Source organism: Tachypleus tridentatus, chromosome 13, assembly GCF_004210375.1.
Source record: "Tachypleus tridentatus isolate NWPU-2018 chromosome 13, ASM421037v1, whole genome shotgun sequence".
NCBI lineage: Eukaryota > Metazoa > Arthropoda > Merostomata > Xiphosura > Limulidae > Tachypleus > Tachypleus tridentatus.
The window spans coordinates 91,621,045-91,637,910 of record NC_134837.1 but is presented as its reverse complement, the minus strand read 5'-3'; the positions used below and the strand labels follow the sequence as shown (position 1 = coordinate 91,637,910).

General features: G+C 34.3%; 1 protein-coding gene across 1 annotated transcript in view; it reads left to right on the top strand.

Annotated features, from left to right (window-relative positions):
- The window catches only part of LOC143241107 (transient receptor potential cation channel subfamily V member 5-like), a 76,079-nt gene that overhangs the window by 25,967 nt on the left and 33,246 nt on the right, over positions 1 to 16,866 (top strand). The window contains exons 3-6 of the mRNA XM_076484664.1: positions 243 to 471; positions 3,108 to 3,266; positions 4,209 to 4,363; positions 4,964 to 5,107. Coding sequence (XP_076340779.1) covers positions 243 to 471; positions 3,108 to 3,266; positions 4,209 to 4,363; positions 4,964 to 5,107 — 687 coding nt within the window. The remainder of the gene's footprint in view (positions 1 to 242; positions 472 to 3,107; positions 3,267 to 4,208; positions 4,364 to 4,963; positions 5,108 to 16,866) is intronic.

Here is a 16,866-nt window from a genome sequence, read left to right as displayed (position 1 = left end):
CAAAAACTTATAATGATTATATTGCATTTATTCATTAATTTGGAACACCAACTCTTCTCGACATTTTTGACTGTAATCTAAATATGTCACAATATTCAACTTAAGAGAATTAGATTAGTCGTAACTGCAAGTTATGGATGAAAAATAAATATTGTAAGTAAAAATAGTAAAAAAAATATATATTAGTATGCGTATCTTGTTTATGAGAATCATAGCACAAAGTTTTTTTCAAATTTCTCAAGGTTTCAGTTGCTGTAGATAATCTTGTGATCAGTGCTTCCAATTTAGAAAATTCGCCAAGTAAAGAATACCGTGTTTGTTGGAGACTGGACTCTCGTGGGATGTTAGGAGAGTCTCTCCTACACATCCTAATCCTCTGTAACACCCCTCTCCACACACGCATTGCTCTTATCCTTCTAAAGCTCTTTCCTTACATGGCCTGGGATTTTATAGAAGGAGAAGAATATTTTGGTAAGTTTTGTTGTGTTTTGTTTTTTTTCCTTTCTTAGGATATATCACTGTTTTTCTCTTTCTGGTAGTAATTGCATTTAGTATCTTCTGCTATTAGTGGGTGATGCTGACTGGCTTTCCTCTACTCAACAGATGAACATTAAGAAAGAATATAACTAAACTTTCCAGGTCTCTCACCTGACCGTTTAGACCATGTGCGCGAGCATCAAAAGTGCAGGTTGAACAATTTCATACGTCTGATATCGTGATTCATAACATTTCTTTCAAAGTACCTCTAGTTATTTGTAGATTATTTGTCTAAGGGTTTCAACTTAAGCTTAAAACACAACCCTGCTCACCTTACTTATTAAAGATTTAAATAGGCCATTTTGTTAAAATTAATTTTTATAAAGTTTTAAGCTTATTGTTTGTTTATTTTGTAAAGCTGCACAGTGCTATATGTTATAATATATTCTTCTTTTCTTTCACTTACCTAGTTATGTCTGCGTACTTATAAAGTTAGAAACCGGGTTTAGATTACCGTGGTGGGCAGAGCATAGATATGCCTTCATACAGCTTTGTGCTTAACTACAAGCAATCAAATGCTTTCGCTTTCGGGTTCTTAGAATTGTATAAAAACTGACGAACGTTATAAATAAAAGAGGGAAAAGAGTGATAGATTATTTATAAAATTTGCACATATGTTCCTGCTCAAGTACTTGTGTAGAAGTTTTGGATGATTTCACCTGAAGGTTGTTTAATTGAAACTAAAGAAAGTTGTATAACATGTTATGACTGCATATCCAATCTCGATCAGATTTTTCGCTCAGGACCAAGAGCTCTTCAAACTGGTTGAAATGTGATAGACATAGTTGTGGTTGAGATGCTATTTGTAATATTACTTTGCACGGACAACAGATGTCGCGGATGTATGAACAAGATTAAGCTGTTTTTTTATCAATTTCTAGTTAAGCCATTTACAAACAACAATTAGAATAGCAATTAATAATAGTACATTATTATTTCTGTATTTTAGCACCACTTATTTATTATTGTTGTTTTTAATTACTGTTTAATGGATTAGAAGTCAGTAAAACACCCATCTATTTCACACTCCCTGTGCCTGAAATACATGTTCGTAAATTTTCTGCACATGCGTATAATTTATAGTGTGTTTGATCGGTTGTAATCACAGATGTGGTCGATATTCAGCTGTTGGGGTTTAGGTAAAAATTTACTTAAAGAATAAACTTTTTTCTTTTTGAATTTATATTGTCAATGTTTTTGTTTTATAAGGTATCTGTTTTAATGTTTTTCAAGTATTTTGTTGCTCTCTTTATCGATCTAGTTCCTAGTTCAATTTTAATAAATCTCATTTTCAGATAAATAAAATTGACAAGTTTGAGTTCGTGATTTACAGAATATGTGTTTCCTTGATGTCAAAATCAGTCTGCGATAGTTATACGGTTTCTTACTGCTGGCGCTCGTTCAAGCATGTGATAGCGAAGAGTGAAAAACGTTTGAAATAATTCTTCACGCAAGAACAAACTGTTCCTCTGTGTTATATTCGCTGCTCCTTATTCTTAGGCTGAACGTTATCTAGTAGTTAATGTGTTAAGCTTTGGATTCGAGGGTTTACGGTTTATCCCCTTGCCAAACACATTATGGTACTTAATTTGTGGCCTTTATTAAGTTATAGGTAATAGTTAAATTTCACTACTCGATTAGAGTAGCACAAGAATTGAAGGTGAATACTATTGACTAGCTATACTCTCTCTAGTTTATCAGCTCAAAATTAGGTTCCTTGGTGGCCCAGCAGTAAACCAAAAGGAGTTCATAAGGTTAAAATTTACGTTTTGCTACCTGCAGTGGGCAAAATACATATATTCTATTATGTAGCTTTGTGTTCAACAATAAATACAAAAATTACGGAGGGCTACCGTAGACAGCCTTTGTGTAGCTTTATGACAACATCTGGTATCTCGGCAGTAAATTTTAGGGTTTATAATGCTAGAATTCAATCATCGTGGCGCACAGAGCAAAGATAGCCAATCTGCAGTTTGACGGTAGAAAAAAAATTATTCTTTCATGTACTTGAGATCTCTATATGCATACCTGAAATAATGATGCAAAAGGTTTAGAAATACCAAACCACACTGACTGATAAAACGCGATATAAAACGTTCAAAGATATCCACTCAACATTGATAACAACTGTGAATATTCCAAACAGGAATAGCATGTTTCATATAGGGTGTTTCATTTTTTGATTCTCTGATTCGTCTCACTTTTTACACTAGACAACATCTGAATATATTTAATCTAATCTTCTAATTTTATGCCTCAAGCTCTGATTAGTAACTTAGTTGCCATTAACCATTTGCTTACGGTTTGCGTGCTATTTGAAAGATAAATAAACATTTTATTTTGTTTTGCACTGAGTCTGATGTGCAAGAATACTGTATATGTGTGAACATAACCGCTGTGATGATGGATAAGCTTTTTAAACTGTTGTTACAACAAATTCTTTGGAAGAAGACACTGCCTTAGTAGAAAAGAAAGTTTATATAGACATAATTTAAGGTGACTTATTTTTCAGAAAGATACTTAAATTTGCTTACGTTTATCGAAAATAATTCGAAACTAACTTTTTTAAGGAGCAGGAGCTTTACATCTGAGCATCGCCTACCAGAACATGGATATTTTTGATGTGGTGATCAACTCCGGTGCCAATATTCACCAGCGAGCTACAGGTCGGTTTTTCTTACCTTATGATCAGCAGAGACAGGTTCCAAAAAAGCAAACTGATTTTCAAGGTAACAGTATATTTTTTTATCCTATCTTGAAAGATATTTGTTGTCCTTCTATACATGAAACTGATTTATTTCTGTAAACAACACTTATATTTGTTCTAAGTAAAAAACCTCAGCCAGTGATGAATCTTGTGGAGTATCATTATGCTACTTTAAATTGAAATTCTCCCTTGCAAGTGTCCAAAAATACCAAATCAATAATATAAAATAAAGGAGATAAAAATTAATCGAGCCTACTTCTTTAATAAATCGATTCTCTATCTGTGGTATATGGAAATATTTTATAATTACGGAAAGAAAACGAAAAAAAAAAGATGTATATATCTCACTGTGATGCACCGAGTTTTTAAAAAAATTAGGTGATTCACGTAAAAAACTGAGACTATCTAATAGGACTTCAGAGTACCACTGGTCTAATAGAATTTTAAAGTACCCCTAATAGGGCTTTACAGTTTTTATAGAAAGCTTGTGACAACATGACACAATTCCCACTGCACTTAACCATAGCTGTCCTCACTAACATGCTTTTTCCTCTTTTGAATTATAAGAATTATTCCATATAACAGTCAACCAGCGCAAGTCCTACAGAGGGTTCTGTATAGTGAAACTTACACCTGGAATGTTTCAGAACGCTAATGCTTTCTCCAAACTAGGCTTACTCTGTACTGTACTACAGCTTCGTTGTTACCTTTATGCCTCTGTTGAACGAACTCGAAGATTATACAACCACATTTATGCAGCAAAGGGATACGCAAACCTAATGATACTTTGTGAACGTTCAGATATTTTGGATCTGCTCCTGGAGTGATATTAACTTGAAAATCGTTGGTATTCAGTATTGAGAAAGTTTTGTCAATAGTGCTCAGTTTAACAATTTTTTGCAATGTTAAACTGACTTTCCATTCCTAATGTGTCGTGCAGCATTTATTCCTCACTGTTCTTTAGGCTTGTGCTACATGGGAGAGTACGCCCTAGCTTGGGCAGCATGTTGTGAAAATGAAGCGGCCTATAACAAACTACTACACCACGGTGCTGACCCTAATCTTCAGGATTCCTTTGGCAACATGATTCTTCATGTCATTGTTGTTCGAGATAAACTGGTAAATACCAAACTTACATTTTTGTTTAAACATTTAAATAACTCGCTTAACTTTAGCTGTTAATGTAAATTGTAGTTTAAAGAAGATGAACATACATGTATTATAAGCTACAGTTTAATCAAAGAAATTGAACTTATACGTTATGTAAACCACAGTTTAAAATAAAGCAGTTGAACATATACGTTATGTAAACTATAGTTTACTTTAAAGAGGTTGGATGTATACCATAGTTTGCATGAAAGAATTTGAACGTATACGTATGTAAACCATAGTTTACATTAAAGAAGTTGAACGCATACGTTATGTAAACCATAGTTTACATTAAAGAAGTTGAATGTATACGTTATGTAAATTATATTTGTTTGTTATAGTTTGCTCTTCATGTGTAGAGCTGTAACTGGACTTTATACATTTTTTTGTCATTCTTGACATAAAATTTGTTGAGCTGGAGGCCAATATCTGTATTGTGGCTCAAATGAGTTGTGCACATTTGTATTTGGAACAGCTACTCTCCATTACACTGCTGTGATAATCTAAACAGTTTTTGTTGGATTTTTTGCGGTATATAATTATGGAAATATGATTTATTTAATCCAACAGAACATGTACGGATATACACTGAGGCATCCTGTCAGGCCTTGTAAGGAAAACATCACAAACATGTATGGACTAACGCCTTTAACTTTAGCCTGCAAGTTGGGAAGAAACGAGATCTTCAGAGAAATGTTAGAACTTAGTGCTTTGGTAAGTGTCTAAGTACTGATTCTGAATCCAAGCTTTCTAGAATTATAGCATCGAAACAAAGGTTCCTGCATTGATAGTAATGAACCAAATTTTCTGATGTAATAATACTGAAACCAAGCTCTATAAGCAATAACACTGAAACTAAGTATTCCAATGTAATAACACTAAGTTTTTTTCAAATAATAATGCTAATATCAAGCTTTTTAAGTAATAACTCTTAATCTACGCTTTCAAAACTAATGCTGATGAAGTATTCCAAAGTAATCATTCTGAAATTAAACTTTTTCCAAGTTTTAACACTGAAAACATAGCTTTCAGGAGTTATAAGACTGAAATGAAAAATTCCGAAGTACTAACATTAAAAATAATAATGAATCCGAACTTTCTTAATGACACTAAAACCAATATTTTCTTAATAATAAAACCAAAAATAAGCTTCCCGAAAAACAACACGCACTAAAACCAAGCTTTCTGAAGCAATAACACTGAAACAAGACTTCATAAAGCAATAACAGTGAAACCAAGCTTTCTGAACTCGTAACACTTAAAATACGTTTTTCAAAGCAAAACCACAAAAACAAGCTTTCTGAAACAATTATTTTCGTTTCGTAATTATTACTGATCCCTTGATGTTGCAGGTTATTGAAATATATACAATTTCAAACAGTAATATAAACATATGATAATGCTAAAGAAACATGTAATTAAATAATGATTTTAAATAACAAAATAAAACTTCAAAACAAATAATGCATTTAAAATCACACATTCAATTAAAAAACTGTTTTTCAAATAAAAATTATAAATCAAAATTATTTTTTATAATTGTAGTGAAGTTATGAATCAAAGTTTCAAGAAGTGTCCTTGTTTTTTTGTTTTTTTCAATCTATCCTTATTTTCTGAATAGTGTATGTATATATATATATACATAAAAGTCCAAAAATGCCTTTTTGGATTAGTTTCATTTTAGACAAGTGTGACTAGACTTGCTTTTTACTCTCACATTTATTCACGTTCTCCTAAACATTTCTTCAGAAGCAAATTACACCGAACATGGTGCATTGCGACGGATCGAAATACTTCTTTCAGCTTCGAAAGTCAATCAATATATCTGTAGGACTCATTTGTTAGGTAGAAGTAACGTTGCTCGTAATTCAAAACGTAACACATTAGATTACACAGCTCCAAAGGGTTGGAAGAGTCGACGTTAATGCCTTTGCTGTGAACAAAAGAGTTATGGTGGTTGTTGCAACATTTCTCTAGTTTGTCCAATACGGGAATAAAAACGTGAAATATTGTATACTAATAAACTTGCGGAAGACGATCAACAATGAAGTGATAACCAATTAGTCACTACCTCACAAAGACTGTGGCAACAACAACAGAGAACATGGCGCGTGTATATGACCTCACATGTTGTCCTAGTAACTAGAACCTCTAACGTTTTTAACAATATATGTGAACAAGTAAGGGACCACTAATAAAATATGAGTTTGAACACCAAAAATATCTTTATTTGGACTGTTTTGCTAAATGGACACACTTATAAATATGTATAGAACGTCGCAACGGAAAGGGTTAGAGCCAGTCATTAATTGTTTTATTCTAACACCCGTCTGCTTTTAATTTTACTAAAATCTGACTAATTAGCGTTGATACATACTATACTTACCCTCCAACCCTGGGCTTACATATAAGTCTTATATATAAGTTTTACATTTCATGTCGTCTGCAGTGTTCTTCACCAGTTCTTTATCTGGAAGCAACTGAAAATTTACCCCATTAGACATGTCCACGTTCATTTTATGGGTTTGAGCAAATCGTTTTAAGTAGCCCTAAATGAATCAACACGTTTATATTTTGTTTGCAAAACTGCTACAACATCACGGATACTTGGCAACTGTGTAAAATTGATGCATTGTATGACTTCGTTTTCAAAACAACAGCAGCGTTTCATATAACGTGATACGCTCTCGGACAATTAGAGGAAATAATTCATTCTAGAGGCAGAATAGTGCACATTGTGTATAGTTAAACTTATCTACAGTTTCACAAATGTTAGTATATTCTGTTTATTGATATGCGTTACGTAGCTGGATAACGCACAGAACATTTATCGCAAATATCTCTTTTTTTTCACGGGCATCTTTCACTGCATATGCCACAAGTTTTTAGTGACTTACGTTCAAACTTTTATCAAAATACTTTTTGTTTATGTTGATTGGTTGGTTGACGTTTATTGGCGCAAAGCAACTATCTGCGCAACCGGTAAAAAGGTAAAAATAAAAGTAAAATTCTTAAAATATGTAAAAAAAGAATCATGTTAAAACAAAGTCTAAATTTCGAATATACGAATATAGGACCATAGTCCATGTATGGAACAGGTACGCAGTGATAGCACCAGAGCAAATAGACTTAGCTGCTATGTCAGCAAGCTCGTTTCTGCGAATATCGACGTTTTCTGGAATCCAAGTGTGTGTTTTTCTTATAACAAAGCCACAAAGGGCTGTCTGCTTAGCCCAACGAGGGGAATCGAACCCCTGATTTTAGCGTTGTAAATCCGGAGACATACCGCTGTACTAGCGGGGGGCTTCTGGTATCCAAAAAAAAAAAGAAACAGATGAGAGACAGAAATGGGCCAGTCGGTTCTGAATATCGACGAGAACAGGGTGAGAACTAACGTGAAGCGATACCAGAGCCAGTAGAGAGCTAAGCGAGTCGGTATAAATAGTACAGTTCGTGTACTGCATAGCTTCTGTGTGATCCAAAGCAAGAGAAATGACGTATAATTCGGTAGTGAATCATCTAATTTTGAACCATCCGTATAAGTGGGAATGGAAGGATGGTTCGAAAGATGTTTGGCAAATAGAAGGTGGTACTACCAATCAGGAGTATCTGCCTTCTTTAGATGACTTAAAGAAAGGTCACGTTAGTGGATGATAATAAGCCATGATGGGTTGGGCTGATCAGTGGATACAACAATGTTATCCAATGACAGATCCAATTCATCCATCTGTGCCTGGATACTTAGGTCATAATAAACAATCACAGATCGTATATTTTGAAAAAGCATGCCCAATTGAGCAAGGAAACATAACCCCAGATGGAATGTTGTGGTAAGAATCGCAGTTTTGAAGTACAATGTAACGATAGTTTCAAACGGCGGGAGTGTAGAGAAGTTTAATGAGACCAAACTTCGGACTGAAGAAGTACAGAAGGCTCCTGTGCAAAGCTGAAGGCGCTAATGGTGAACAGGGTCCAACATATTCAAGTCGAGGTCCTGGGTTAACCATGGACCAGAGATTTATAATCCAGTTTCGATCGAATGAAGGCACAATAGATTTTTAGCATAGAATATCAATCTGTTCCTCAAGAGGTAGAAGAGAGGGCACAGAGATTGTGTCAGTGCCCTTGTACACTTGATACGTAACTATTTGATGTGCAGAAGAAAGATCAGCTTCTGGAAAAAATAAGCTCCAAGAACTTTGCTTAGGGATTGCAGGAAACATAACTTCATTTAGATAAAGCTCGGGATTGGCAGCAAAAGTGTATACAAACGGTTTTAGAGGGAGAAAAGATAAAACCGTTTGCTGTGGTCAACTTCAGTAAATGATTGAGGGCAGTCAGTATCTGTTGTTTTATGAATCTCATGCTCGACGACTGACACGAGATGTGGAAAAATTGTCGACATAGAGACTGTTTGCAACTGTAGAGGAGAGTTGTCCACTGATAACATTAATATTTATAATGAAAAGTGTGACATTCAAGACGCATTCTTGAAGGACTCCATGTTCCTGTGGACAAGAACGGGAAAGTGTCGAACACCTACTGACCTGGAGTTGCCAGTCCATTAAAAATGTTTAATAAAAAAATGGGCAAATGGTCACACTACCCATATGAGTGAAGATCTCACAGAATCCCATACCTCCATGTAGTATCATAAGCTTTTTCAAAGGTAAAAAATACATAAACAAATCTTGTCACTTGAAAATTGCTTCCTTGATTGATGTTTCAAGTTTAATCACTTGGTCCATGGTGAATTGCCGTTGTCAGAACCCACACTGGGTAGGCGAGAATAGGTTATTTGATTGGAGGAACCAAACAAGACGAGCATTAACCATCCTTTCTAAGATCTTATGGTGATAGCTCGTCAAAGCAACTGCATGGTAGTTTAAAGGAATCTTGGGATCCTTCCCAGGCTTAGAAAAATGGAGGACAATAGCATGGTGCCAAATATCAAGAAAAACATGCTCCTGCCAGATCTGGTTTAAAACAACCAGAAGAATAGCAAGAGAGACAGAAAAGAGATGGCACAGTATCTCATAGTGAATATCATCAGATTCAACTGATGCACCAAACCGATGAAAAGCAAGCTTAAGTTCCATCAGCATAAAGGGGCGATTGTAGTCATAGAGATGATCAGCCCGAAAGGAGAGAGGCGATCGTTCTGCCCATGTCTTGACGGCTAAAAAGATGAAGAATGAAGCACAAGTGCTAGATGCAAAAGAAAAGCTATTGCTGAGAGTATCAGCGATGCTCGGGACATCAGAAACTTCCTGGCCATCAGAGAGCAAAATCAAAAGAGTAGTAGAAGTATACTGTCCACTGACATTTTGAATCTTATCCCATATGACTTTAGAACTGACGGTAGAAGAGATGCTAGATGTGTATTTAATCCAAGATTCCTTCTGGCTTTGACGTTTGACTTGCACGGACCAGCTAAAAAGCAATGTGGTTTATAAGTGTGGGATACTTAGAAAGGTATCCTGAGCCATTTTTTAGCCTTCTGTGTCACGTGGCATTCAGGATTCCACCATAGACGAGGGCACTGTAGATAACACGTCGAGGTTTAAGGAATACGCTAAGCAGCTGCCTGGACAGTACAGTTAGTCATTGCTGCCATGCAATCGTCTATTGATGGCTTACAGACGATGGCAGGATAAAGGAAAGAGCAGTGAAAGAGGGTCAGTTAGCCTGAGTTAACTTCCATGGAGGCACACGGTTGGGTGGAATCGACCACGGCCAGCATCTCTCAAAATGATAGAAAAATTATCACTGCCTCATTGGTCACTGCCAACCCTCTAAGAAAAGTAAGAGAAAAATGAAGGGGAACAGATAGTGAGATCAATAGCAATAAAAGACTGACTAGGTGCATAAAAATAAGTATAAAATCCAGTATTGAAGAGAGAAGAGTTGTGATCTGAGAGCATATGCTCTATTGAATGACCCCTCTTATCATTATCAGCACTATCCCATAGAGGATTACGTCCATTAAAATCCATCAGGGTTAGAAAAGGAAATGGTAACTACTCAATGAAGGCATCAAGGTCTCTCCAGAAGACAAGTAAAGATAACAAACAGTAATGGTGCAACACGGATGGCTACAGCTTCCGAAGATGTATCGAGTGGCAAAGACAGGATGGATATGTGCTAATCGACCAGCAGTGTCACCGCTCCGTACACTTGTCCATCACACAAACTGTCATTTCTATAAAAAGAAAACTGCCAAAGGATGACTGCATTGGTATGTTTCAGAAATGTTTCCTGAAGAAGAGACACATAGGATGGTAAGAAGAATCAATTAAGTCCATAATGTCATTTGTATTCAAATGGAAACCCCGACAGTTCCACTATGTCAAGTGGCCATTTTTATTTATGTGGGGAAGAATGGGGCAAGAAATACTTCCTTTTTCGACCATGTTTATCTCTTTATTTGATGGAGATCTATCAATCTCCATGGATCCTGTGGACAAATATTCCAGTGACTGAGGGCATGAACGAATAACCGTTTTGCATCTCGGGGCTGCAGAAGAGGATGGACTTAAGGAAACACCCAAACATGAAGCCAAAAGAAGTAGTCCCAGGCAGTCACTGGAAGGAGTTGTGTGGAAAGAAATGAAAGTAGATGTACATTTGTCAACTCTTTTTAACCATGAAGGCCAAAAGACTCTTCAGATGATTTGCAAACGACTGTACTGGTGGCACATAGAGATCTGTCTGTACTTCCACTGAGGCAGTGGAATGGAGTGCAGCAGCATATTTCTGAGATATAGTGGGGACAATAACTTCCGAGCCTCTAGTTGGGAAGTATTGTTTATAGTCTTCGAACTTTGTACCTCTTTCTCCTTCACCCACTTAGGGCAAGAAAGAGTAAAAAGGGTGTGAACCACTACAGTTAACACAGTGTGGTTACAGTTTGTACTGGAAGGCGTCATGGTCTTTGCCACCACAACAAGTGCATGTCAAAGAACCAGGACATGATGTATTCGAGTGACTGAACCGCTGACACTGGAAAAATCTAGGAGTGTTGCGAATGTTTAGATAACCCGCTTTGACTGCAGCAGGAGGACATGGTGATGCAATAGTCAATATCAGAACATTAGTAGGCATCATCATTTCGTCTTTGCGAGTGGAGATTCGACACACTGCAGAAACGCCTTGGCTGGGGAATCCAGCAAGGGTCTCCGACTCGGGAATGTTCTTTAAATATCTCTCAACTATAAATCCTCTGGAATAATTCAAAGCTGCATAGGGAGTAATATCAATGGTTATATCCCCAATGGCCTTCGCTTTCAAAAGGAGTTTTGGTATGTCATGGTGAAGATGTTTCCACCAAACTGTCTGCAGGGGATATCTGCCCGAAGTATTTCTCGGATAAGGAATGTATAATTAAAAATCGAGGTACAGAATCTGACTGTGATAGTGACTGTACAACAGAGTCATTCATGCGCGGTCGTTTTACGATAATCTTTTTCCATTTTAATTTTTTTTTCTTGTGAATGGGGTATCCATAATAAAGGCAATACATTTCAGTGCCCACTGACCCCACCCACGAATGTAATTTAATAATAAGTTTGATTCCTCAAAGAAAAAGAGTAATTGAAATTTATTTCAATTTTTTAATGGTTACACAGTCTGTCAAATTGACCAACCTTATACAGAGTTATGGTAGAGAAAATAACAGGTAGAATTTGAAGTTTTACTGAAACAACGATTTGAAATGTATTAAAGAAGTTTTGGAGATTACACATTTAAATTTAAGAATTTTGAGACAAAGAAAAGTATTTTTAATCTTAACATAACAATCTCTTTGCACACGGACTAGTAAAACGGTATTCAGTTTTTTGAGTTTATTAAAACAGTTCACTAAAAGTGTATTTTATGAAGATATATTTACTTTATTAAACGTTTGTATTTCCAAACCTATAAAGACTTTAAACGAGAACGAAGAGATCATGTTGTCTTTCAATTCGACCGAGTCCGTGTTAAGAAAGAGATTAAAATATCATTAAAATGCTGAATCTGTAAAGCTGATAGTTTCTTTGTAGATTATCATGATTTTCTACCGTGTGATTGGAATAATATTAAAAACATATGTCTGAGCATATAACCATTACAAAACCACTTATAGCCATTATAAGTTCTTAAAGTTGGGATGATCGTTTACCGAGTTAGTGCTTTTACATAATAAGATGGTTGAATATTTCCACACTATTTTTCATTACAATACTTCTATACAGTAAGCTAACTCTTACCAGCCTCTCTTTCATAGCAGCACTTTTAATCAATAAGACAGCTGATTCCTCCCACTTCGTTTCATTACAGTACTTCTATACAATAGGACAGCTAACTCTTCCTATACTTTACCACAGCGTTTCTACACAATGAAACAACTATTTATTCCTGATATCTGTTTTATTAAAGTACTTCTACACAATAAATCAACTGATTATCTCCCTCTTTTATTTTATTACAGTACTTCTTCACAATATGATAGATGACTGTTCCCACCAACTATATCATTATAGTACTTCTGCATATTTAAGACTCTTTCTGCCACCTCTTTCATTACATAATATTACTTTTAAAGGTTAGCTGTCTCTAAGATTTAAAGATAGGTGTTTCTACCAATGATATACTACCTTTCTTACTCTACTTTGTGTGTATGATGATGTTTCCTATCGTTCAGACTTTTATCTGTCACCACTTGGCAGGCTTGAAATAGAAAGTAGCACAAAATAAAATGAAAGGTACGAGCTGGTATAACTTAGTTTTCTACAACACAGTATGAGTTTTATAGTGGTAGTCATATAATGAATATTTCTTTGTTAACGTGTATTGTATTGCTTTGTAACCACAACTCTTAGAAAACATAAGTAATTTACCATGGATAACGTTTATCCATCAAAATGTAACTTCATTAACATTTACACTGCCAATACAATCTCAAAATATATTACCAAGATAAGCAGAGCAGTTGAGAACATTATATACATAATTTTTCTTGCAGTTGTGAACCAATTCCTTTTTCCCTCTTGAAACTAGTTAGTCTGGTGAGCATTGAGGCTGCTCGAATAGTCACTTCTATTTTATATTTTCTAATCAGATCTGAGCTTCCTTATTTTCTTATGACAATTCATCATCACAGATATTTCGGATAGCTTCTATTTCTGTAAAGTTTGCTGCAGGTTTTTTTGTACATTAATGTTTTTCCATTGCATTTACTACTTTGTACGTTTCACACGTCACGAATGAAGACATTTTATCCATATGTGCACTGACTTTGGAATTTCGTGTCTCACAAAGGATGGCACTTTTCTCGTTGGTAACTGAATTATTTATTTTGCGTGCCACATAAAAGGAAGTAGTTACCTAGACACCCATGAAGCGGAAATGACGTCGTAAATCCACAAATTGGCACCATAGAGAAAGGCAGAAACTCTCATGCCGCATTGACAACAGAAGTTGTCTTTGTCTGCTGTCATAGAAAACATTGCTAGAGGATGTCACATGAAGTTATAATTCCAAGAAGTGTAACCAGAGGGCACATTGGTATGATTAGCATACGGATAGTTTTCAAACAAGTCACCAGTGGGTGATGAAAATCAATGCGTCCTGATTCTTATAGGAGTAATCATTGTCTAAAAATTAATAATTTCTTTAATTTGTATAACATTACATTTATAATTATCATTACTGAAAAGTTTTTCTCACAATGACAGTTGCACTTTGTAAGTACAACATTACATCTGAAATACTGTTACCAAGGTTCTATAATTGGATTGTGTTACTAAGATCCTATGGGTGAATGGTGTTTACTAAGCTTCTATAAATGGATGATCTCACTAGGAATATTATGTGTGTTTTACAAAGGCAGATGGTGTTTCTATAGGCAGATAATATTAATATAGTTGTATAGGATTACGTGCAAATTTCAATTTCCCTCAACTTACATTGGGAGTTTTCATTTATATATTCAATTGTATTACTTATGTTTTACTGTTTTAAAAAGACGTGCGGTGTTACTATCGGAAAATTGTTACCGAGGTTCTATAGATAACGTCATCAACACTGTAGTCTAGATTTCATTATATATCCTAAAAATATATATGTAAAATCATGATTTTAACAACACAACTATTATAATACTGTTACTTATGATATTTTTATCACATACCATCTTAATTTATTCATTATTTGAACGATGCAAATATTATAACATAGGCAATAACTTACGTTACGTACTTTTACTAATATTTGTCCCGAAAGAATTTTATCGTGCTTAGTATTTAGCCAGACAGTTGCATTATTATTCTACGGCTGAGTTTGATTTCATGATGTAAGTTTTGATTTAATACACAATTAAAGTACCGTAGTATAGTTTTTCGCTTGTATTTTTAATTTGCATAAGTTTTTTTTTCCAATTACCGTTCTGAAAAGGGAGGATATTTCATGATAAGCATTTAAATTTCTAAATAATATACAATAGTTTAACATACAACATTAAAACATACCCTTACGCTAACTTCTGAATGTAGTTTTGTTTCTTTAGCATCTGTAATCTTACAAATGGTTGATAAACTTGTTAGTAAGTCATTTTGCTATAAAATTAAATACGATTAATGAATGAATTGCTGTTTAACCAATAATTTTACTGTTACAGAAGTGGTTTAAAATAACATCACTTACCATTTATAATTTTCTATAGAACGTTCACTTGAAGTACAAAACATGCTGTGGACATTTTTGGTTTTCGAATACATCTTATAAACGGACTTTCTTTATGTATAAGTGAAATGTCTCCAAAAATTTTCTTGCGCAGATCTTCAAGTCACCTTAGAAAGGAGCAGTCGTCACGTGATCAAACAACTAATCCACTGTTAAAAAGAGGCAGAAAAAAGGTCAATAGTGTTGAAAATAAACGTCTAGAATTAAAAAATTTTGTAACACACGGTCCTGCGTCTTTTTTGGTGAAATATGTTATTTAGGGTTTGTAAAATGTACGAGACTAAAGTAATATCAGTCTATAGGGATTAAAATGTATATATTGAATAATTGTTGGAAATTAGAAATATATTACACTATAACATATAACCTTATTAGTTCACTAATGAATCAAACACTTTTTTACAGTTCGTTCGTGTAATTGATTACTTAATAAAAATTATCATAATAGAATGGAATTTATGTTTTTTTTCAGCAAATATATATGTTCAAAAGCGTTTTGTTAAAACTTTTTGAAGATAAAGTAAACATTTAAAGGTCTTTATTAACTTTTGTTTCTGGCTTGCACGTTTTTATACTTTAGTGTTTTGAAGTTAGATAGACTAATCGACTTTAGACTGAATATATCACAATGAGTCAGAGTGAAATGTATCCATGGTGTTAATGAATCCATGGTGTTAATGAATCCATGGTGTTAATGATCTAGAGATTGAAATGAAAAGAACATCTATATCTATGTGGTGTCAATGATTGTTGCAGACGTTTCGATTAACGTATGGAGAAAATTCGTTCATGAATTTTATGTGTATGGTATGTTCTATAATTTTAAATAAAATGGTAAGTTTTGGAACTTTAAGTATTTTCTATAGTAGTAAAGAGATTGGTTAAACAATAAGGTATGACCACCTCCTAACAAACAGTATCTTAACGTTAGATAGTCTCAAAGTTTTATGAAATTTTAGTCTTCAAGGAATGAATGGATAAACATAGGCTGAATACCAACAATGTTAATGACGAAACTGAATTCTGATTCTATCAGCCCGTCTCTTAGTAAAAATTGACGCAAGTTGCATCTCTAATGTATAAAAAAATTCAGTCCTCAAAGATTTATGAAAAAAACGTTAAATGTCGCTATTATATAACAGTGATGAAACATAATTGTCAGGTAGCAAAATGATTGACTACAGAGTTTATTAACTAGATATTAAAATTTAAGTTAGTGAAATATGCGTTATATATCTATAGAAAATTTGAATGTTAAAAAGCGTCCTTTTTAGAATGTAAGAAAGTAATAGAACAAAAACTGTAATCTGTATGTTAAATGGTTCAATGTTATAAAAAATTAGGTATGATAAAATTATTTAATTATAGTTAATTGTAAATTATTTTTTACGTTCAAATGAATGTGCAGCACTATTATAATAGTTTTATCGTTAACTAATACTTTTACTTAGGACAGATACATTAAAAAACAGCTTCTCTTAGTAACACAACTTATATGTAGAACACCATATCAGGACGATTTACCTATAAAAGGTAAGGAATTATGATTAAATATAGAACAACTGAATTAATATTTTATTTGTTTGTTTAGAATTAAGCACAAAGCTACACAATGGGCTATCTGCGCTCTGCCCACCACGGGTACCGAAACCCGGTTTTTAATGGTGCGAGTCCACAGACATACTGCTATGTCACTGGAGAGGCTAATATTTTATACTTACTATATTAAACCTAGCCATTGAATACACGTT